The 24,747-nt window shown below is 39.7% G+C and overlaps 1 protein-coding gene across 6 annotated transcripts in view; it reads right to left on the bottom strand.

Moving 5' to 3' along the window:
* MIGA1 (mitoguardin 1) overlaps positions 1 to 24,747 on the bottom strand; it is a 100,054-nt gene that overhangs the window by 26,032 nt on the left and 49,275 nt on the right. For 5 of the 6 annotated variants that reach the window (XM_060202198.1, XM_016192989.2, XM_060202197.1 and 2 more), the window contains 3 exons: positions 4,287 to 4,405; positions 3,951 to 4,023; positions 2,839 to 2,925 (listed from right to left, as the gene is read on the bottom strand). In XM_060202198.1, coding sequence (XP_060058181.1) covers positions 2,839 to 2,925; positions 3,951 to 4,023; positions 4,287 to 4,405 — 279 coding nt within the window. The remainder of the gene's footprint in view (positions 1 to 2,838; positions 2,926 to 3,950; positions 4,024 to 4,286; positions 4,406 to 24,747) is intronic. The other variant, XM_060202196.1, reaches the window with a different exon arrangement.

Here is a 24,747-nt window from a genome sequence, read left to right as displayed (position 1 = left end):
AAATCAAGACAAGAAATGTTAGTAAAGCAAATTTCTTACTATTCAAATCTGTTTGTGTGTTTAGATCAGCCCTGAAGATGAAACTTGGTTATACAGATACTAAATGAGTTTTTATAAAGATTTATCTACTCATTCATGACAGAGGAGGAAGAAGACAACAGAACTTAAGGATCACTATGATATACATGATGCCAGGGATTAAACTTGTGATTTCATGCTTGCAGGTCCAATGCTTAATCCACAGTGCCACCCCACCAGCTTGCTACATGATGATTTTAATGGCATTCTGCCTCTTTTGAAAGAGTTCTAGTTCAAAGCTTATCTTCCATGAAAAGGCCAGGAAAGCAATACAAGATTCACACAGAGAATTACAATAGTCATTATCACTTTATTTATTTATTTTGCCATCAGGTTTATCGCTGAGGTTTGGTGCCTTTTTCCCCCTTCTTCTTTTGTTGATAGAGACAGAGTAAAGCTGAGAGGGAAGTGGGAGCTGAGAGGGAAGTGGGAGAGAGACACCTGCAGCACTATTTCACTGCTCATGAAGCTTCTCCCCTACAGGTAGAGACCAGGGACTTGAATCCATGTCCTTGCTAGCATGGTAATGTGTTCACTCAACCAGGTGCACTTATTATTATTTTTTTTTTTAACTTTAAACATTGCTTTTCCATCTAATGATAATTCACTTATAAGAACCTTTTGAAACAGGGTGTTATGGATGTCATTCTTTCCTACAAATGATAGAAATGAAGTTCAAAGAGACAGGGTCTGAAAATTAAGTGTAGGGGCAGAGGTAGATAGCATAACAGGTATGCAAAGAGACTCTCATGCCTTAGGCTCCTAAGTCCCAGGTTCAATTCCCAAACCACCATAAGCCAGAGCTGAACAGTGCTCTGATTCAAAAAGAGAAAGAAAGGAAGAAAGAAAGAAAGAAAGAAAGAAAGAAAGAAAGAAAGAAAGAAGTGTTGGTATGCATGAGACCCCTTCTGTTTCATTTGCTTTAAATCCCCCCTGCTTAACACTATTCTATTTACATAACCACTTCATTCTATTTACATAACCACTGTTAACAAGCAGCACCCTCCCTCCAGGGCATTAGTGGTTCAGTGATAGAATTCTCGCCTGCTCCACCCCCTCTCCTTGTCACACCCTGATCCTCTCCTTGTCACACTCTGATTTTCACCAGTCACTTTTCTCTCCACCCTCTCTATGTCACATCCTGTTTCCACCCTACTTGGCAAGTATATATAAAGACAGCATTGTGAGTTTTACGGTATCTTGAGTTTAGCTTAGCTCGGCTTAGATTGTGCTGCGTCCTGCATGAATAAAGAGATACTGCTTACAACTCAACCGTGAGTCCCTGGTCGTCTGCTACCCGCCCGTGAAGCCAGCCCGGCGAAAACAACAAAGAAAGAGATAAAGAAAGAAAGAAGGAAAGAAAGAAAAGAAAGAGAGAGAGAAAGAAAAGAAAGCTAAGTATACAAATGGCTTAAGGAAAGCCTGTTTCCTATTTCTTTTCTAATCATGGAACACACTTTGCATAAAGGAAAATGATCCCTTATAGTCTTAATTAAGTCCTTGCTATTGCTTCTGCCTCACTCAGTGAAAACAAGCAGGAAGTTGCTCATTGTATTACCAAATTACTAAAATCAACGCTATTTCCTGGAATCTTTTTTTTAAAATTTTTTAAAAGACTTATTTATTCCCTTTTGTCGCCCTTGTTTTATTTTTGTAGTTATTATTATTATTATTGGTATTGATGTCATTGTGCTGGATAGGACAGAGAGAAATAGAGAGAGGAGGGGAAGACAGAGAGGGGGAGAAAAAGACACTTGCAGACCTGCTTCACCGCTTGTGAAGTGATCCCCCTGCAGGTGGGGAGCCGAGGGCTCGAACCAGGATCCTTACGCTGGTCCTTGAGCTTTGCGCCACCTGCACTTAACCCACTGTGCTACCTCCCAACTCCCTCCTGGAATCTTTTTAAAGAACAGGATTGAGGAAAATTGACAAGTATTTGAGAGAATAATTGTGATGGTTGTAGTAGCAATCTAATAATTCACTTTCATGTTCTTTTTTAAAATTAATTTTATTTATTTATTATTGAATAGAGACAGAGAGAAATTGAGAGAAGAATGGAAGATAGTGAGGGAGAGAGACAGAAAGACACCTATAGCCCTGATTCACCACTCGTGAAGCTTTCCCCCTGCAGGTGGGGACCAGAGGCTTGAACCTGGGTACTTAACTAGGCACACCACCACCTGGCCCCACAATCTAATAATTCTCCCCCACAAATAATGACAGATTTTACAAGAAACTGAAGATGAGTTAAGAAAAAAAAAAAACATGGTTAAAAAAATAAAATTCACATGTAGAAAACAAGTCAACTAAATGGAAAATGTGTACTTGCTATTTAAAGTATGAGCCTTTGTAACTATTGGGCTGTTGGAAGAGTCATGTTTTGTTTTATTTTTTATGTTTATCAATGGAAAAATGCATCATGAGGCCAGGTGATGGCACACTTGGTTGAGCGCACATGCTAAAATGCACAAGGACCTGTGTTCAAGCCACTGGTCTCCACCTGCAGGGGGGAAAGCTTCATGGGTGGTGAAGCAGGCTTGCAGGTGGCTCTCTGTCTCTTTTCCTCTCTACCTTCCTCTTCCCTCCCGATTTCTGGCTGTCTCTATCCAATAAATAAAGATACTAAAAAAATTTTTTTAATGCATCATGACTTTTCCAACAACCCAATACCTGAAAAAAGGTTTTTTTTCCTATTAAAACCTTAATGTGGATTAATCTTCAATTTAACTGAAATAATTCAAAATGTATTGATAAGTTTACCTTTCGTGCTTTTACAATTAGTGCTGATAAAATTTTTCTCCCACTCTCTGCAAGGAATATCCTGTTGGCTGTTTCTGAAAGAATAACCTGAAAAATATCCATCCCCAAGCAAACAAAACAAAACGAGAGAGAAAGAGTTATAATCAATTTGAATACACATTTGACTTTGTAGCACATTTGTGTGCAAATAACCCAGTAGAGTTAATGCACTGGACATGGCACTATTCCAGAAAACTGGTCACAAAGTTTTAACTTATTAAAATAACAGCAAGGTACTAAAACTTATAATAAAAGATTAAAGGGTGATAAAGCGGAATGCAAATTCTTTGCAATAAGTATGAGAAATTCCAAACTAAATGTCACATAGTCCTCCCCCTCCGTGGGGCATTTTATTATTAAATGACCTAATTTCATTGTAAGAAACCAACAATTTTATAGTTGATTCAAGGGAAAAAAATAAACAATCTAAAACACATGCTGATTAACAAAAGAAGATTTTCATTTTAAGCAGACATTTGCACACGTGTGCAGTATTAAGTATCCTGTTCTAACAAAATTCAGTGAACCTGGGAAACCTTGGGAGAGGGAATGACAGATAAAGGCAAATGAAGAGACATAGCAATCAGGAAAAGTAAACTCAGCAGACTTTCTATTTGCCATTAGGAATAAGGATAACAAGGAGCAAAGAACTGTCCTTATGGGGAGTCCGGTGGTATCGCAGCGGGTTAAGCGCAGCAGCGGGTTAAGTGCACGTGGCGCAAGCACAAGGACCCGTGCAAAGACTGGAGTAAGGATCCCGGTTTGAGCCCCCGGCTCCCCACCTGCAGGCGAGTCGCTCCACAGGCAGTGAAGCAGGTCTGCAGGTGTCTTTCTCTTCCCCTCTTTGTCTTCCCCTCCTCTCTCCATTTCTCTCTGTCCTATCTAACAACGACGGCATCAATAACAACAATAATAACTACAACAACAACAAAAAAGACAACAAGGGCAACAAAAGGGAAAATTAAAAAAAAAAAAAAAAAAGAACTGTCCTTATAGGCAGCTGAACTTTCTATAGCATATGCATAGGGAAGCAGCTGGGTGAAGTCATACAATATCAAAGAAAGGAAAAATACCTGAAAAGCCTGTCGAATACAATGAAGTTTGGCAAGAAAATCACTGTCTCCGAGGCACTCCAACATTTCAGTTCTGTGTAATAAACAGGGGGAGACAATTGTTGAAATGTATCCAGCATCAGGTCTACTAAAAATCTGGAAGCAAACGAGGCTTAACTTCAGAACCTTAATATAAAACACATGTCTTCGTAATACTGACAACATACACACAATAAACTATTTAAACTTAGAAAACATATTTCCTCTAATCTTACAAACATTTAAAACAAATACCATACAAACATAGCAACAGCACATTAATATTTCTCATAAACATAAGCAACACTGAAATGGTACCTAAGCACCCGTGAGTAAATTTTTCCTTCTTCAACTAAATGCATGGCTTCTTCATAAATAGGGCAGTGGCAAAGGGATTCCAGGCTGTAGGTGTGCCGTACTTCTCTGTGTTCTGTAAGCTAAGAATATTGCGTGTTAAACAACACTGGTAAAATAAAAATGAAATGATAAAATGGGATTTTGCTAACATCAAAATATACTATTGCCTAACATCAAAATATACTAGATTAGGATCGCTGACTCACTAGGTTGGATATGTAGATACATTGCCACACACATAGATGAGGCTCAAGACCCAACACCACATGGGAGGTGTCATGGCAACAGGAGAAGGTCCAGTGTTGTGGTCTCTCTCCCTCTCTTTCTTCCTTCCTTTCTTCCATTCTTCCTTTCTTTTACTTACTTATTTAATTTTTTTATTGCCATCAGGGTTATCCCTTGGGTTCGGTGCCACTACAAATCGACAGCTCCTAGTGGCCATTTTTTCCCTTCCTTTCTTCCTTCTTTCGTTATTTTTTTTTAAATATTTGTTTATTTATTTGTTCCCTTTTGTTGGCCTTGTTTTTTTATTGTTGTAGTTTCTGTTGTTATTGATGTCATCGTTGTTAGATAGGACAGAGAGAAATGGAAAGAGGAGGGGAAGGCAGAGAGGGGGAGAGAAAGAGAGACACCTGCAGACCTGCTTCACCGCTTGTGAAGCGACTCCCCTGCAGGTGGGGAGCCGGGGCTGGAACAGGGATCCTTATGCCGGTCCTTGTGCTTTGCGCCACGTGCGCTTAACCCGCTGCGCTACCACCAGACTCCCGCTTTCCTTATTTTTATAAGATAGGACAGAGAGAACTTAAGAGAGGATGGGGAGATAAGAAGATAGACACCTGAAGAGCTACTTCACCGCTCGAACCCTGGTCCTTACGCTTAGTAATATGTGTGCTTAACAGGGTGCGCCACCACCTGGCCCCCCTTTCTCTTTCTATCTGAATGAAAAAAGTAACCTGGAGTGGTGAAACTGCACCTGTGCAAGGTCCCAACTCTGCAAAATAAATTAAATAAATAAATAAATCTAAATTTGATTTAATTGTTAAAATTAATAGCATTTCACAGCTAGTGAAATCTGAATTCACTTTAATTTTTTTGTTTTATTTACTTATTTATTATTGGATAGACAGAGAGAAATTGAGAGGGGAGAGAGAGAGAGGGAGAGAGACAGACACACCTGCAGCCCTGCTTCACCACTTGTGAAGCTTTCCTCCTGCAGGTGAGGACCAGGGACTTGAACCTGGATCTTTGCACACTGTCATATGTGTGCTTAATCAGTTGCATCACCACCTGGCCCCTGAACTCACTGTTTTTCAAAGTTCAGTTATAAAAAAAAGAATAAGATTCTGTAACAAAGTTCATTCATGTTGGACCCAATTACTTAAATCCATAGATGTACAGAAAAATATTACCTTACAGTTCTTGAGCCAGAATACAGAGAAAATACTCAGGGGAGAAGAATGTTTCAAAGTATTATATGTAAATTGAACTTTTCTGCATAAACATTGAAATAATCTTAATTTATTGGATTCTCTTTTTTTCTTTTTATTTGACTTTTTTTTTAATTGGGGAATTAATGTTTTACATTCAAAAGTAAGTACAATAGTTTGTACATGCATAACATTCCCAAGATTCCCATTTAACAATACAACCCCCACTATGTCATTAATCATCTTTCATGGACCTGTATTCTCCCCACCCACCCACCCACCCCAGAGTCTTTTACTTTGGTGCAATACACCAGTTCCATTTCAGGTTTTACTTGTGTTTTCTTTTCTGATCTTGTTTTTCAACTTCTGCCTGAGAGTGAGATCATCCCATATTCATCCTTATGTTTCTGACTTATTTCACTCAACATGATTTTTTCAAGGTCCATCCAAGATCGGCTGAAAACAAAGTCACCATTTTTAATAGCTGAGTAGTATTCCATTGTGTATATATACCACAACTTGCTCAGCCACTCATATGTTGTTGGACACCTGGGTTGCTTCCAGGTTTTGGCTATTACAAATTGTGCTGCCAAGAACATATGTGTACACAGATCTTTTTTTCTAATGTTTTTTTTTAATTTATTTCTTTATTGGTAAATTAATATTTTACATTCAAAAGTAAATACAATAGTTTGTACATGCGTAACATTCCCCAGTTTCCCATTTAACAATACAACCCCCACTATGTCATTTATTATCCTTCATGGACCTGTAGTCACCCCACCCACCCACCCTGTGTACACAGATCTTTTTGGATGGATGTGTTGGGTTCCTTAGGATATATCCCCAGGAGAGGAATTGCAGGATCATAGGGTAGGTCTATTTCTAGCCTTCTGAGAGTTCTCCAGACTGTTCTCCACAGAGGTTGGACCAACTTACAGTCCCACCAGCAGTGTAGGAGGGTTCCTTTGACCCCACAACCTCTCCAGCATTTCCTGCTGTTACCTTTTCTGATGTATGACATTCTCACAGGAGTGAAGTGGTATCTCATAGCTGTCTTGATTTGCATTTCTCTGACAATCAGAGACTTGGAGCATTTTTTCATGTGTTTCTCGGCCTTTTGGATCTCTTCTGTGGTGAATATTCTGTCCAAGTCCTCCCCCCAATTTTGGATGGGGTTATTTGTTGTTTTGTTGTTGAGTCTGGCAAGCTCTTTATATATATTGGTTATTAAACTCTTGTCTGATGTATGGCATGTAAAGACCTTCTTCCATTCTGTGAGGGGTCTCTTGGTTTGGGTAGTGGTTTCTTTTGCTGTGAAGACTTTTTAATTTGATGTAGTCCCATAGGTTTATACTTTCTTTAGTCTTCTTTGTAACTGGATTCGTTATATTGAAAATGTCTTTAAAATTTAAGCGGAAAAGAGTTCTGCCAATATTTTCCTCTAAGTATTTGATAGTTTGTGGTCCAACATCCAAGTCCTTGATCCACTTAGAATTTACTTTTGTATTTGGTGAAATACAGTGATTCAGTTTCATTCTTCTGCATGTTTCAACCCATTGTTTCAAACACCATTTGTTGAAGAGACTCTGCTTTCCCCATGTAATAGTCTGGGCCCCTTTGTCAAAGATGAGATGTCCATACATGTGGGGCCTCATTTCTGGGCTCTCAATTCTATTCCACTGGTCAGTGTGTCTATTCATGTTACAGTATCAAGCAGTTTTGATGACAATGGCCCTATAATACAATTTGAGACCTGGGAGTGTGATGCCTCCGGTTCTATTCTTTTTTCTCAAGATTGTTTTGGCAATTCTAGGTCTTTTCTGGTTCCAGATAAACATTTGTAGCATTTTTTCTATTCTCCTAAAAAATGTGCTTGGGATCTTGATGGGGATAGCATTAAATTTGTAGATGGCTCTGGGTAGTATATTCATTTTGAGGATGTTAATTCTACCAATCCATGAACATGGAATATCTTTCCACTTCTTTCTGTCTTTTTCAATTTCCTTGAGTAGTGACTCATAATTTTCAGTATACAAGTCTTTCATTTCTTTGGTTAGGTTTACTCCTAGATATTTTATTATTTTTGTTGCTATAGTAAAAAAAAAAGAATTGATTTCTGGATTTCTATTTCTTTTTTTTAATTAATTTTTTAATTTTTTTATATTTATTTTATTTATTTATTCCCTTTTGTTGCCCTTGTTGTTTTATTGTTGTAGTTATTATTGTTGTTGTCATTGTTGGATAGGACAGAGAGAAATAGAGAGAGGGAGGGGAAGACAGAGAGGAGGAGAGAAAGACACCTGCAGACCTGCTTCACCACCTGTGAAGCGACTCCCCTGCAGGTGGGGAGCCGGGGTACGAACCGGGATCCTTATGCCGGTCCTTGTGCTTTGCGCCACCGACGCTTAGCCCGCTGCACTACAGCCTGACTCCCAGGATTTCTATTTCTTTTAGCTTAGTGTTTGCATAGAGGAATGCCACTGACTTTTGAATGTTAATTTTATAGCCTGACACCTTACTGTATTGCCTGATGATTTCCAAAAGCTTCTTGCTGGATTCCTTAGGTTTTTCTGTGTATACTATCATGTCATCTGTAAATAGGGAGAGTTTGACTACTTCTCTTCCAATCTGTATTCCTTTATTCCTTGCTCCTGCCTTATGCTATGGCAAGAACTTCCAACACTATGTTGAATAGTAATGGTGATAGTAGGCCGCCCTGTCTAGTACCTGATCTGAGTGGAAATGCTTCCAGTTTTTCACCATTGAGTATGATATTGGCTATAGGTTTGCTATATATAGACTCCACTATCTTGAGGAATTTTCCATCTATTCCCATTTTTTGTAGTGTTTTGATCATAAAGGGATGTTGTATTTTGTCAAAGGCTTTCTCTGCATCTATTGATATGACCATGTGGCTTTTGGTCTTGCTTTTGTTGATGTGGTGGATCACATTGATTGATTTACGTATATTAAACCAACCTTGCATGCCTGGGATAAACCCTACTTGGTCATGATGAACAATCTTTTTAATATACTGCTGTATCCGGTTGGCTAGAATTTTGTTCAATATTTTCGCATCTATGTTCATCAGAGATATTGGTCTGTAGTTTTCTTTTTTGGTTGTGTCCCTGTCTGCTTTTGGTATCAGGGTGATGTTAGCTTCATAGAAGCTGGTAGGGATTATTCCAGTGTCTTCAATCTTCTGGAAGATTTTTAAAAGTAGAGGTATTAGTTCTTCTTTGAAGGTTTTGTAAAATTCATTTGTAAAAACCATCTGGTCCAGGACTTTTATTTTTGGGGAGATTTTTGATAACTGTTTCAATTTCATTGGCTGTAATGGGCCTGTTCATGTTATCCACTTCCTCTTTACTTAGTTTTGGAAGTTGGTAGGTATCTAGGAAATCGTCCATTTCTTCCAGGTTCTCTAGCTTGGTGGAATATAGTTGTTCATAGAAGCCTCGCATGATATGTTGAATTTGTGTGGTGTCTGTTGCGATATCTCCTCTTTCATTTACTATCCGATTTATTTGGGTCTTCTCCCTTTTTTGTTTTGTGAGTCTGGCTAAAGGTTTGTCGATTTTGTTCACTCTTTTGAAGAACCAACATTTACTTTCGTTGATCTTTTGTATGGTTTTCTTATTCTCAATGCTATTTATTTCTGCTCTAACTTTAGTGATTTCTGTCCTGGTTGCTTTAGATTTCCTTTGTTCTTCTTCTAGGTCTTTAAGTTGTGCAATCAGGCTATTTATTTATACTTTTTCTTGTTTCCTAATGTGTGCTTGTATAGCTATGAACTTCCCTCTCAGTACTGCCTTAGCTGTGTCCCAAATATTTTGATAGCTTGTGTCTTCATTTTCATTGAAGTCTCGAAACATTTTGATTTTTCCCTTGATTTCCTCTTTGACCCAGAGGTTGTTAAGAAGTACTGTTGAGCTTCCACATTTTGGGACTATTACTAATCTTTTGTTGATTGTTAAGTGTTAGTTTAATTCCACTGTGGTCTGAGAAGATGCTTGGGATGATTTCAATGTTCTTGAATTGGCTGATGCTCTCTTTGTGGCCTAACATATGGTCTGTCCTTGAGAATGACCCATGTGGATTTAAGTAAAATGTGTATTCCAGTTTCTTGGAATGAATGACTCTGAAAATGTCCAATAGTTCTAGTTTATCTATCTCTTCATTTAGCTCCCTTATGTCTTTACTGATTTTCTGCTGGATGATCTGTCAAGTTGAGAGAGTGGGATGTTGAAGTCCCCTACTATGACTGTGTTGCTATTAATATATTGCTGTAGCTCTTTCAGTAGAAGTTTGATGTATTTAGATGGCTTCTCATTGGGTGCATAGATGTTAATGATTGTTAAGTCCTCTTGATTGACTGATCCTCTGAGCATTAAGTAGTGTCCATTCCTATCTTTTTTATTCTTACCTATTTTCAAGTCTATTGTGTCAGAGATGAGAATAGCTGTTCCTGCCCTTTTTTGTGGGCCATTGGCTTGTATGATAGTTTTCTATCCTTTCACTTTAAGTCTGTGTTTGTCTTGTTGAGTTAGGTGGGTTTCCTGTAGACAGCATATTGTTGGGTTGTATTTTCTGATCCATCTTCCTACTCTGTGTCTTTTAATAGGTGAATTCAGGCCACTGACATTTATTGATATCAAAAATTGAAGGTATTTTAACGCCATTCTTGTAGAGTTTTAGAGTGTTCTGATATATGTCCTATTTATGATGGTCTGACTGTTTATAGAAGACCTTTCAGAACTTCTTTCATGGCAGGCTTGGTGATAGTTGATTCCTTCAACTGTTGCTTGTCTGAGAAGGTTTTGATGCCTCCATCTAGTCTGAATGACAGTCTAGCAGGATATAGTATTCTACGTTGAAAGCCTTTCTCATTGAGAACTCGATAGATATCTTGCCATTCTCTTCTGGCCTGTAGTGTTTGTGTTGAGAAGTCCGCTGCTAATCTTATGGGTTTTCCTCTGTAGGTGACTCGTTGTTTTTCTCTTGCAGCCTTCAGGATCCTTTCTTTATCCTTATTCCTTTCCTTTTCATTCTAAATATGATGTGTCTTGGTGTCTCTAAGTCTGGGTTAATTCTGTTTGGGACCCTCTGGGCTTCTTGAATCTTTATGTCTTTGATGTTGTCTAGACTAGAGAAGTTTTTAGCTATTATGACCTGAAGAATGCTTTCTTCCTCTCCCTCTCTTTCTTCCTCTGGTAAGCCAATAATGCATATATTGTTTCTTTTGAAGTCATCCCATAGGACTCTGTTGTTATTTTCAGCATCTCTTAATCTCTTTTTGAGATCTCTTACTTCTTTTTTAGTTGTCTCTAATTCATCCTCAATCTTGCTAATTCTGTCTTCAGCCTCATTGATTCTACTCTCTCAGCCCTCTACTGTTTTCTGGAGTTCATCTATTTTGTTGTCCTGTTCTGATACTGTTTTAGCTTGTTCAACTTGTTGTGTTCTTAGCTCAGCTATTTCAGCTTTCAGCTCTCTGATAACCTTGAGATAGTTAGCATTTTCTTCCAGAGTCTCATTTGTTGTTCCTGTATTTCTGACTACAATTCTTTCAAACTCTTTACTCACTCCTGTGATTATTTCCTTAGCTAATGTTTGGATGTTGACCTCGTTATTTTGTGCTTCACCTTTTGGGGGGCTTTTAGTTGGACTGTTGTCCTGGTTAGTTTCTCCAATATTTCTTCTTGTTGGTTTACCCATTTTATATATTATCTTATGAGTTCCCTCTCTTAGTACTTTTCAAATTACTGACCACTACTGCCTGGATTGACTTGTGTCTAAGTAAGGTAATTAAAGGGTTCACAGTGGTGGAAGTTAACAGTTGTTTCAATAGTCTTTTAATCCCTGAGTTGGAGCCTCTTTTTTTTTTTCTTCTCTGTAGGCTATGGTAGCCTGAGGGCTTCTAAACTATAAGTAGGCTTCTTAACTTAATCACTGACTCCCGAACAAGAGATAAGGCAGGGTGTGGCAGAGATAGTCCAGTGGTTATGCAAAGAGACTTTCACAGGTTCACAGCTATGCCACTGAGGTATAGGTCTTCTCCTGAGTTTCCTGGATAGATCTCTGTCCCCCAATGACCCTCCCTGCCGCTGCTCCAGATTCTGAGAGCAGTAGCAATGGAAACTCAGAGTTGCACTTGGTGAGTCTCTGGGGAGTCCTCTCCTCCCTTAAGCTGTCCCCTTGTTGGTGGAACAGACTGGAGGTGGTGTCTCAGCTGATAAACCTCCGGACTGTTACCAGCCACTTAAGTCTCTCCCTAGGCTCCTCTCTGTCACCAGCCACAATTCTCTTTTTTTCTTTATAGTTTTTTGTTTGTTTGTTTTGTTTCTGCTTTTTTTTTTTCTGGTTTGTTTTGTTACTAGAGAATTACTCAGCTCCATTTTAAGGTGGTGCCAGGTTCTGAACCTGGAATCTTGAAGCTTCAGACATGAGCTGCTTTTTTTAAAGAGGTTTATTTTGAGAGAGGGGTCAGAGCAGCACTCCTCCAAAGATGGTGCCAAGGATTTAATCTAGGGTCTCTAGTGTGCAAGTTCTTCATTCTACCTGATGACTCCTTGCTCCAGTGGCTCTAAAATCTAGTTCTAAACACACGCACATACACACTGAAAAATGTATACATTTATAATTGATAAAGTCATGTACCTTTGACTAGAATAGCACCTCTATAAATAGAATATTTTTTTGACAGTTCATTAAAAAAAAAAAAAAAACTACAAAAGCTACACAGCACAACCAAGTAAGCAAGAAGCCTTTGAAATGATTTTACTTTATCAAGTACTCCTTTTTTTTTTTTCTTCTTTCCCTCAAACCATTTTTTAATTTGTGAATAGTGGCTTCCAAGATTATAAAATTGCAAGACACAGTTCCACAACACATCTACCATTAAAGTTCTGTGCTTCCATTCTCCCTATAACACTGTATCTCATTTCTCACAAAGTCCTAGAAAGTTTATTTACTTTTTAAAATCTAAACTTTATTTTATATTTTATATTAAACTTAAACTTTATTTATTTATTTAGAACAGAGAGAAATTGTGAGGGGAGAGAGGCAAAGGGAGAGGGGTAGGGGGAGGCAGTGGGAGAGGGAGAGAGAGAGACCTCCCACACTGCTTCACTACTTGTGAAACTTTCCCCCTGCAGGTGGGGAGCTGGGGCTTGAACCTGGGTCCTTATGCATGGTAATGCATATGCACTTAACCAGGTGCACCACAACCTGGCCTCAGTTTATTCACTTCATTATCAGTTACTCCAAATGTAAGAGGTTTTTTTGTTTGTTTGTTTTGTTTTGTGTGTTTGCCTACCAGGGCTTTTAAGCACCTATTAATTCCAATGTTCCTGGTGGACTGTTTCTTTTTTTCCCTTTTCATTTTTGAGAGAGGAAAGACACCGCAGTTGCACTGCTGATGATGCTTCCCTTGGTGCCATGTATGGTGCAGAGATCTTGGTGCATGGTAAGTGTGTGCTCTTCCAGGTGAGGTATCCATCAGCGGACACTCCCTGGACCCTCCTTTATTTTATTTTATTTTATTTTATTTTATTTTATTTTATTTTATTTTATTTTATTTTATTTTATAGATTCACTCATGGGGGAGTCCGGCAGTAACGCGGCGGGTTAAGCGCACATGGCGCAAAGCGCAAGGACCGGTGTAAGGATCCTGGTTCCAGCCCTCGGCTCCCCACCTGCAGGGGAGTCGCTTCACAAGCAGCTAAGCAAGTCTGCAGGTGTCTATTTTTCTCTCCCCCCTCTCTGTCTTCCCCTCCTCTCTCCATTTCTCTCTGTCCTATCCAACAACGATGACAACAATAATAAGTACAACAATTAAACAACAAAGGCAACAAAGAGAGTAAGTAAATAAATAAATATTTAAAAAAAAAATTCACTCATGGGGCAGAGAGATCACTCAGCCACTTGAGGGCATGTTTTTCCATACCCAAGAACCCAGGTTTGGGCCCTGGTACCACACAGGGCACTAAGGACAGCGCCAGAGGTAGTGCCACAATAGGTGGTGTCGTGCTGTTGTCTTTCTTTCCTTCTCTGTCTCGATCTGAAATAAAAACAAAAAAGGTAGAAGCTGACTCAGGAGCAGTGAAATGTATGAGGCTCCAGCAGCAGTAATAATAATAATAATAATAATAATAATAATAATAATAATAAAATATTCATGAGATGCTAGAGTGGTGTTTGTGGTGCCCTGGCATATGCAGTGCCAGAATTTGAACCTGGACCTTCACATACGGAATCCTGTGCTCCACTGCTGCACTGCCTATCTCCTCAGCTACAAAAAAAAAAAAAAAATATATATATATATATATATATATATATATATATATATATATATATATAACAGTTCTATTGAGATCTAATTCTATGCTATAAAGTTCATCCCATAAGTGTAAAATTCAGTGGTTTTTAGTCTATTCCTGGGTTGTGCAACTTTCTAATTTCAGAATATTTTTAGCCACCTCAACAAGACGCCCCTGCCCATCAGCAGTCACTCCAAATTCTCCCATCTCTCTAACTTCCAGAAACCACTAATACCTACTTTCAAACTGTATGAAATTCCCTACTCTGCAAACTTAACTTGGCTCCCTAACTTGTTTTCAAGGTTCACTTCTGATGAAGCATGAATCAGCATGTCATAATTTTTCCCCCCAAGAGTAGAAAATTACATTTTATTTTTATATCTTATTAGTGACTTAAGAGTACACAAGATTATAAGTTTACACGGGGTACAGTTGCATACCATACCGACCACCTAAGAACTTCATACATTTTTTATGGTTGTTTTGTATGACTATACCACCATTAGCTGATTAATTTCTCAAATGATAATCATGTAGACTGTTTCCATTTTTCAACTATCATAAATCAGGCTGGTCTGAAGAGCTATATAGAGTTTTGTGTGTGTGTGGATATTTTTTTTATTTCTCCTGTATATACCTACAAATGTAAAGGACAGATGGCAACTTGATTTTAAACTTCATTTTATTTTAATTAATTATTTATTTATTTGACTCCAGGGTTATTATTGCTGGGGCTCGGTGCTGGCACTACAAATACACTGCTCCTGGCGGCCATTTTTCTTCCATTGTATTGGATAAGACAGAGAAATTGAGAGAGGAGGGGAAGATTGAGAGGGAGAGAAAGACCCCTGCAGACCTGCTTCACTGCTTGTGAAGCGACCCCCCACCCCCTGCAGGTGGGGAGCTGGAGGCTCAAACCGGGATCATTGGGCTTGGGCAGGCCCTTGTGCTTCATACTATGTGAGCTTAATCTGGTGCACCACCTCCTGGCCTCCCGACACCTTGAGGTTAAACTTTATGAAGAACTATCAATCTGTTTCTACAGAGTGGCCACATTAGTCTCCATTCCAACTGACAATGTATTAGAACTCATACCCTGGCCAACAATTGTAATCACCCATCATTAAAAAATGTTTATGGGGATCAAGCGGTAGAGCAGCGGGTTAAGCATACATGGTGCTAAGCGCAAGGACCGGCACAAGGATTCCAGTTCAAGCCCCTGGCTCCCCACCTGTTGTGTGCCGCAGAGAAGAGAGAGAGGAGGTCCGGAGCGAAGAGGGAACACAAATCTTTATTTGCGATGGCACCTCAGAGTTGGGTGCTAGAGAAACAGGTTGGGCCACGTGGAGGTAGCAAAAATGGCCGCCTCACACAGTAACCTTTCCTGTGTCTGAACACCGAAGTGAAGCGCTGGCAAGAGAGCGAGGTGTGGAAGAAGGGCTTTTATAGGAGCAGCTTTCACGAGAATGGGAAGGGGGAGGAGTAACCATAGCACTCCAGGATAGGATAATAACTCTCGTGAGAATGGGAGGGGGGAGGAGTGACCAAAGCACTCCAAATATTGGGGGAAATAGACAATGCCCTGAGGGCACAACACGGTGGAACAGGCACTCCAAGAATGTCCCAACTCTCGCAGGGAACTAGCAGTAGCCTGAGGGGACAACATGGCAGATGTGACTGCATCTGCACAATTTCCCAGCACACACCTACAGGGGAGTCGCTTCACAGGTGATGAAGTAGGTCTGCAGGTGTCTATCTTTTCTCCCCCTCTCTGTCTTCCCCTTCTCTCTCCATTTCTCTCTATCCTATCCAACACAACGACATCAATAACAACAATAATAATAACCACAACAATGATAAAACAAGGGCAACAAAAGGGGGGAAAAAAGCCTCTAGGAGCAGTGAATTCGTGGTGTAGTCACTGAGCCCAAGCAATAACCCAGGAGACAAAAAAAAAAAAAAAGTTTATTAGTCATCTTAAAGGCTATGAAGTAATTTGAGTAATTTGGTTTCCTTATAATGCATGATGTTGAACATCTTTCCTCTACTAATTGCTGTTTGTATATCTTCTTTGCAGAAATGGCAATTCCACTTTTTAAATTGGGTTATTTTTGAAGGTTTTACTTATTTTAATGAGAAAGATATATATATAGAGAGAGAAAGATCAGAGTACTACTCAGGGGACTGGATCTGGGAGCTCAGAGCCTCAGGAATGAAAGTCTATTGCATATTCACTGTGGTATCTCCCAATCCCAAGCTGAAGTTTTTGTTGCTGTTTTGTTTGTTTTTAATTTTTTGTTTTTAATTTTTTGTTTTTTAATTTTTTTCTTTTTTATAACCCTAACCCTAACCCTAACCCCTAACCCTAACCTGTTGTTTTGTTTGTTTGTTCATTTATTGGTGAGCTGTAACAGTTCTCTGTATTTTCTAGAAATAGTCCTTTATCAGATACAAGACTTATGATTTCTCCCATTTTCTCTGCTATCTATCTGTTTTCTTATTGGTGCCCTTTAAAGTACAAACTTTAATATATATACACTATTTATTTATTTATGACAGAGAACAGAGCATCACTCTGACTAGTGTAGTATCAAGGCTGAAACTCATGCTTCCAAATCTTGCACTCTACTGCTGTGCCACCTTCTGCACCGCCCAAATTTTTACTTTTGATAGTTCCAATTAATCTTGTTTTTCTCTTGTCTGCTCTTTTACTTTCCGCTTGTGCAGAACAGTAAGATTATCCAGAAGTTTATGAAATCTTTCCTGAAACATATGCAATTGTGGCTTTCTGGATTCCCAATAATATGTAGGAGCTTTAAAAAGTCCCATATGGGGTGGGGGTAGATAGCATAATGGTTATGCAAAGAGACTCTCATGCTTGAGGCTCCAAAATCCCAGGTTCAATCCCCTGGACCACCATAAGCCAGAGCTGAGCAGTGCTCTGGTATATAAAAGCTCTACCCCACTAGGGAAAGAGAGAGTCAGGCAGGGAGTATGGATCAACCTGCCAAAGCCCATGTTCAGAAGCAATTACAGAAGCCAGACCTTCCAAACTCCCAGAGGGTTAAAGAATAGGAAAGCTATCAGGGGACGGGATGGGATACAGAGTTCTGGTGGTGGGAATTGTGTGGAATTGTACCCCTCTTATCCTATGGTCTTGTCAGTGTTTCCTTTTTATAAATAAAAATTAAAAAAATAAATAAAAACCCCAGCTCCCCACCTACAGGGGAGTCATTTCACAAGCAGAGAAGCAGGTCTGTAGGTGTCTATCTTTCTCTCCCCCTCTCTGTCTCCCACTCCTCTCTCCTATTCTCTCTGTCCTATCCAACAACAACATCAATAACAACAACAATAATAACTACAACAACAAAACAACAAGGGCAACAAAAAGGGAAAATAAATAAATAAATATTAAAAATAAATAAATAAATGCTTGGGATAGAAATTCTTTGATAGTAAATAGTTTAAAGTTTGGTACCATTGTCAAAATAAGTAGGAACTATATATACCTGCTAGTTGAAGAAAGTCCTGAAGAAAATAGGTCAATTAAACTGTCTACATAAAATAACTCATACTAATGAGAAGAAAACAAATCCAGCAATGAGAGATTCCAGAGTCACGTCTTGATTTATTAGTCTGCTTTACTTTGTTGGCTTGGATGAAGTAACCCCTAAAATAAGCCTCTTAAAATAGTCTTGCAGCTGTGAAAATACATTATATTGAAGATATGTTACTGATTAACTGTTCTTCAGAGACCGTGACAATTCAGAAACACTCATTTAAATCATTAATCTTAAAAAAAATTAAGTAAAAAGGAAATCATTAAAATGATAAAATTTTAAATTATTTTATTTTATTTTATTTTATGTTTTGGATAGAGACACAGAGAAACTGAAAGGCATTCCCCCACAGATTCAATGAGCCCACACCTCTAATAGACCCCTCTCTCCACCATCACCGGTCACTTCCATTGGTAATGTCATTATAAGCTCTCTTGTGGGCTTCTTCAGGACCACTGCACACTCACTATGAACTAGCAATGGTAAGGAATGCTCCACTCTCTTAGGAGGAAGACTGGGTCATCTTACTCTGTCACTCAAAGAAAACTGGTCCTGAAATGAGTGCAGCCTAGAATGTTCCCAGCTGTGACCATGTACACAGACTTGACAGGGACTCAGAGGTTATACAGGCTCTTGTACTAAATATGGGGCCTGGGTCAGATCAGTGTGGTGAACAGTTAAATGTACTCATATATTTTCTTCAAGGTTGGAAGCAACTCTTTACCCTAACTCTGACACCATCTTCCCAGACAGCAATTGTAGTCCACCTTCAGGTTAGCTGCCAAGCTCCAGCAAAAATTACCAGTCATGGGCCCCTAAAATAGACTTCCTAGCTTCTTTTCAACCTAAAATCTCTATTCTCACCTGCTGTATACTTATTTTTTGGCTCCTGTTTATTAAGCATTTTGTCTTGCTTTATATCTTACCACATTTCAGCCACCAAGTTGCAGATGCTATGATTTCCTGAACTCCCTGGGCAGAGGAGACTCACCAATGTGTCCTGGAACCTCACCTCTCCAGAGTCCTGCCTCACCAGGGAAAGACAGAAACAGCCTGGGGGTAAGGATTAACCTGCCAACACCCATGTCCAGTGGAGAAGCAATTACGGAAGCTAGACCTTCTGCACCCCCAAAAAATAATTTTGATCCAAGGATCCAGTGGTGGTACAACTGGTTGAGCACACATGTCACAAGAATTTTGGTCCATACTGCTAGAAAAGCAGAAATGTTTGGGGAAGATGACCAGAGGGCTCTGAACTCCAATCCCATCAGGACCCAGAGAGGGAAGAGGAAAACAAACAAACAAACAAAAAAGACACTCAGAAGCAGTTGGTGTGACTTAGAAAGAGAAGGCAGAACCATAGGGAAAAAATGGGCAAATACATATAAATATAGACAGTTATAGAAACAATAGTCAACCCATATCTGTGATCCTGGGAGAACTACTGCATTTTCCAGTGGTGGGAATCAGAACACAGAAGTCTAGTGGTGAGAAAGGTGTGGAATTGTACCCCTGTTATCTTATTAATTTTGTAAATCACTATGAAAAAAAGAAAAGAAAAGAAACTGAGAAGGAAGCGGGGGAGAGGAGAGACAAACAGAGAAGCATTTCCTCTACAGATGGAGGCGAGAGGCTTGAACCTGGGTCACTGTGTTCATTGTATCCTGCAAGCTTTACCAAATGTGTCACCACCAGCACTTGCAAATAACTAAAGTTTAATTCGTAATGTATTTTATAGGATGTAACATTAATTTTTTTATATTATTGGATTAAAAGAGAGAGAATGAGAGGGAAGGGGGAAATAGAGAAGGAAAGAAAAAGAGACACCTACAGCACTATTTCTTACTTGTGAAGCTTGCCCTCTGCAGGTAAGGTGACGAGGGCCCTTAACTGGGTCCAGCACCACTGCCTGGCTCTAAGATAACCAAAATCTTTTTCATTTTTTTAATTCCTTAAAAAAAATTATTTATTTATTTTCCCTTTTGTTGCCCTTGTTGTTTTTGTTGTGGTTATTGTTGTTGTTGTTGTAGTTATTATTGTTGTTGTTTAGATAGCATAGAAAGAAATGGAGAGAGGAGGGGAAGACAGGAGGAGAGAAAGACAATACACCTGCAGACTTGCTTCACTGCCTGTGAAATAACTCCCCTGAAGGTGGGGTGCTGGGGCCTTGAACCAGTATCCTTAGGCCGGTCCTTGCACCAGTCCTTGCGCTTCACGCCACGTGCACTTAACCCACTGCGCTACAGCCCAACTCCCACCAAAATCTTTTTTTAAAGGTTTAACATTTTCTTAAAACATATACACGAAGTCATAAATTAAAAAAAAAAAAATACCTGCAGTTGAGAATGTACAATGCCATACATGCACCTGGTTAAGGGCGCACATTATAGTGCACAAGGACCTAGGTTCAAGCCCTGGTGCCTGCCTGCAGGGGGAACACTTCACAGGTAGTGAAGCAGAGCTGCAGGTGTGTCTTTCTGTCTCTTTCCTACTCTACCTCCTCCTCCTTTCTCAATTTCTGTCTCTATAAAATAATAAAGAAACAAAAATAGGTACCTGGTTGAACGTACATGTTATAATGCATAAAAACCACAGGTTCAAGCCCCCGGACCCTGCTTGCAGCAGCGGGAAGGCTTCACAAGTGGTGAAGCAAGTCTACAGGTGTCTCTCTCCCTATCACCCCTACCCTCTCGGTTTCTGATGGTCTCTATCCAATAAATAAATAAAGATAATAGCAATTTTTTAAAAAAGAAATAAAAACAGTTTTCAAAATTGGGGGAAGAAAAGAGAATGTAGGATAACTGTATTCCACATTTCACTAACAGAAAATGATTTTTAAAAGGAAATAAACTGGGAGTCGGGCGGTAGCGCAGCGGATTAAGTGCACATGGCGCGAAGCACAAGGACCAACTTAAGGATCCTGGTTCAAGCCCCAGGCTCCCCACCTGCAGGGGAATCACTTCACAAGTGAGGCAGGTCTGCAGGTGTCTGTCTTTCTCTCCTCCTCTCTGTCTTCCCCTCCTCTCTCCATTTCTCTCTGTCCTATCCAACAACGATGACATCAATAACAACAGCAAGTACAATAATAAAACAACAGGGGCAACAAAAGGGAATAAATAAATAAAAATATATTTTTTTAAAAAAAAGGAAGTAAACTGTGTGCTGCTGTGCAAGTGAGCCGGATTCAAGTCCAGCTCTCACTGCACTGAAGAAAGCTTTGTTGCTGTGGTCTCTTTCACTATTTCACTGTTTACCCCCCTCACTATATATATGGAAACTTGCAGAAAAACATTGTCAACCAGAGATTATTTCTTTAAACATAATTTAAACTGCCTAGGGAGAATAAGTTTGCCATGTTCGGTGTTATATAGACCTCTGAGAGTAAGATCTTCTTGTTAAAAATAGATTTTAAAAAATTTTTTAATATTTTAAAATTTTATTTATTTTCTCTTTTGTTGCCCTTTTTAAAAATTTGTTGTTGTAGTTATTATTATTGTTATCAATGCCATCGTTGTTAGATAGGACAGAGAGAAATGGAGAGAGGAGGGGAAGACAGAGAGGGGGTGAGAAAGAGAGACACCTGCAGACCTGCTTCACCGTCTGTGAAGCGACTCCCCTGCAGGTGGGGAGCTGGGGGCTTGAACCGGGATCCTTAAGCTGGCCCTTGTGCTTCACACCACGGGCGCTTAACTCACTACACTACCGCCTGACTCCCCAAAACAAAAAAAATTTATTTTATCTTTATTTATTTATTGGATAGAGACAGCCAGAAATCAATAGGGGGGGTGATAGAGAGGGAAAGAGACAAAGAAACACCTACAACACTGCTTCACCACTCGCAAAGCTTGTACGTAAATAATATGTAAATAAAATCATATGTAAAAATATGTGTAAATAAATAAAGGGGGTGACAAAAAAAAACACAATAAACAACATGCAAAATGGCCCTCTGTGGATCTGCCTAGTACTGATACCTCATTCCACACCGGGTAAGGTTAACTAACATAATCAACAGCCTATTGTAGAAATGGTAAGATTGTGTGTTTTTGACTAGACCATTACAGTCCACCTCACTCTCACAGATCACTTTTCTCTGGAAGGAGCCAGATGTCTGTTAGGAAAATTATCTGGCAGTTCTATTTAAAGGTCCATGTGGTAAGTGAGCAACTTAGGTTTTCTGCTAAAAGGCAAAACTAAAATTGAGATAATTTGGGAGCAGATTCTCTAGCTCTAGTCAAGTCTTCAGGTGACAGTACTCCCAGTCCACACCCATGACTATAGTTGCACAAAAGACTTTTTTTTAAAACCAAAGCAAGGCTCACCTGTGGTGGTATGAGGATTGAACCTGGGGTTTTGAAGCCTCAGGCACGAGAGAGTCTGCGTAACCATTATGCTATATCCACTCCCCCAAGTCCCATCCCCACCCCACACACAAAAAAATCTTAAACCAAAACTACTAAAATAAGTCACTTCCAAATACTTAACTCTCAGAAACGCTGCCTAACAAATGTTTACAGTTATATACTTAAAGACTTCCGGTCTGCATGTATGGGGGCTGGACTGAAGCTGAAATAGGAAATGAAAGTTTATGTCCAAACAACCACAGCAATACCACATTTCATTCTATTCTCTGTCCCTTCTCTCTAACTCTGAAATAGGAAGGCAACTTGCAGAAAAACATGGTCAACCAGAGAATACTTCTTTAGACATAATTTGCACTGCCTAGGGAGAATAAGTTTGTCATGCTCAGTGCTATACAGACCTCTTAGAGTAAGGTCTTCTTGTTTAAAAAAAAATTTTTTAAATCCTCATTTATTTATTGGCTAGAGACAACCAGAAATCAAGAGGGGAGGGGATGATAGAGAGGGAGAGAGAAAAAGAGACACCTGTAACACTGCTTCACCACTTGCAAAGCTTTCCCCCTGCAGGTGAGGACCAGGGCTTGAACCTGGGTCCTTAGGCATTGTAGCATGTGCGCTCAACCAGGTGCGCCACTACCTGCCCCCCCCACTTTTTTTTTGTTAAATTTTATTAGGAGCCAGAGAGGACCCGAACTGCCCCCTGCAGCTACAGACAGACTATGACCCACATAGTCAACGACTGCCACCTCTCCAGATTCAAAGGAGGTCTCGAAACTTTACATCAGGCTCAACCTGACGCTGTTGACTGGCTACGGAAGAAGGGCAAACGCTAGAAGAAGAAGAAGTGATTTAATAGTGGATTACAAGATTATAAAACAAGAGGGTCGGGCAGTAGCACACTGTGTTAAGTGCACATAGCACGAAGCGCAAGGGGATGAAGAAGGATCTGAGTTCGAACCCCCAGCTCCCCACCTTCAGGGGTGTCTCTTCACAAGCAGTGAAGCAGATCTGCAGGTATCTTTCTCTCCCCTCTGTACCTTCTTCCCCTTCTCTCTCAATTTCTCTCTGTGCTAACCGATAAAAATGGCCACCAAGTGCAGTGGATTCGAAGTGCTGGCACTTAGCCCCAGCGATAACCCTGGAGGCAAAAAAGCAAAACAAAAACCAAAAAAAAAAAAAAAAAAACTAAAACAAGATGGCTATAGTTCTACACCACCCTTTCCCTAACAATAACCACTACAGTTCTCACTAAGTTAGTGAGGTCCTTATTTTTTTTATTGTCACCAGCATTAAGGCTGGAGTTCACTGCAAGCAAAATGAATCCATCACTCCCAGTGACCACTCTCCCCTTCTCCTCCCCTCTTTTTTATTGTATTTGATATGACAGAGAAATTGAGAGGGGAGAAGAGATAGAGAGGGAGAGAGCAAGATAGACACCTGTAGACCTGCTTCACAGCTCTTGAAGCATCCCACCTGTAGGTTGGGAGCACCAAAGCCCCATAAGGTCATCTTAATTTTGTATAAAAGTACTATCTTGGGAGTCGGGCGGTAGTGCAGCAGGTTAAGCCCAAGTGGCGCAAAGCGCAAGGACTGCGTAAGGATCTGGGTTTGAGCCCCTGGCTCCCCACCTGCAGGGGAGTAGCTTCTCTGCCCCTCTCTGTCTTCCCCTCCTCTCTCTATTTCTCTCTGTCCTATCCAACAAAGACGACATCAATAACAACAACAACAATAAAACAAGGGCAACGAAAGGGAATAAATATATTTTTTAAAAGTACTTTCTGCCTATGAAGCTAAGAAAATGCTGCCAATTAACACACTTCACTGAAGTAAACGAGAGTCCACTAGCTTTCCCATCACCTATTCATAGGAGAAACAAAACAGCACCACACACACACACACACACACACACACACACACACACACACACACACACAGTCATACACACACACTCACACACACAGTCACACAGACACACACACACTATAAAAACAACAACAAAGCACAATGCAATTCATTTACCAAGCAACCATTCAAATTTGAGAAGAAAAACATCAGTATAAGAATAACAACAACCAAGCTGCAAAACATATCCCTTTGCACGTGTGAGGTTCTGGGTTTGATTCCCAGCACCACATGTAACAGAGCACACATATGATACAATGGTGCTCTGGTAACTTTTTCATAAGAAATAAAAGCTCAAGATAGAGGAAAAAAATGACTGCAGAGGAAGTAAGAGATATTTTAAATGGTAGCTATCATCCTCTTTTTCTTTTTAAATTTATTTATTTATTTATTTTGGATGGAGACAGAAAGAAATTCAGAGAGGAGAGGAAGATAGAGGAGGAGAAAGACAGACACACCTGCAGCACTGCTTCACCACTTGTGAAACTTTCCCCCTGCAGGTCGGGACTGGGGGGGCTTGAACCAGAATCCTCTCACACTGTAATGTGTGAGCTTAACCAAGTGTGCCACCACCTGGCCCCCTATCACCCTCTTGTTCTAAGTACAGTTATTGTAAATATTTGTCCTTGTCACTTTGTATATTATTATCAGTGTACTACTTTGATTCTTATAACTACGTGCTATCAGGTAAGAGAAGTGGATAGCATTCTCCAAGTTTCTATTTAAATACTTCAATAGATAGAAGTATCTGAATTGTAAGAAATAAAATTGGGGGGACCTGGAGGTGGCATAACTGGGTAAGTACACATGTTACCATGTGCAAGGATCCAGGGGAGAAGCTTCATGAG

Source organism: Erinaceus europaeus, chromosome 11 (assembly GCF_950295315.1).
Source record: "Erinaceus europaeus chromosome 11, mEriEur2.1, whole genome shotgun sequence".
Taxonomy (NCBI): Eukaryota; Metazoa; Chordata; class Mammalia; order Eulipotyphla; family Erinaceidae; genus Erinaceus; species Erinaceus europaeus.
The sequence above is the reverse complement of the archived record's forward strand: the minus strand, read 5'-3'. Positions and strand labels throughout refer to the sequence as shown.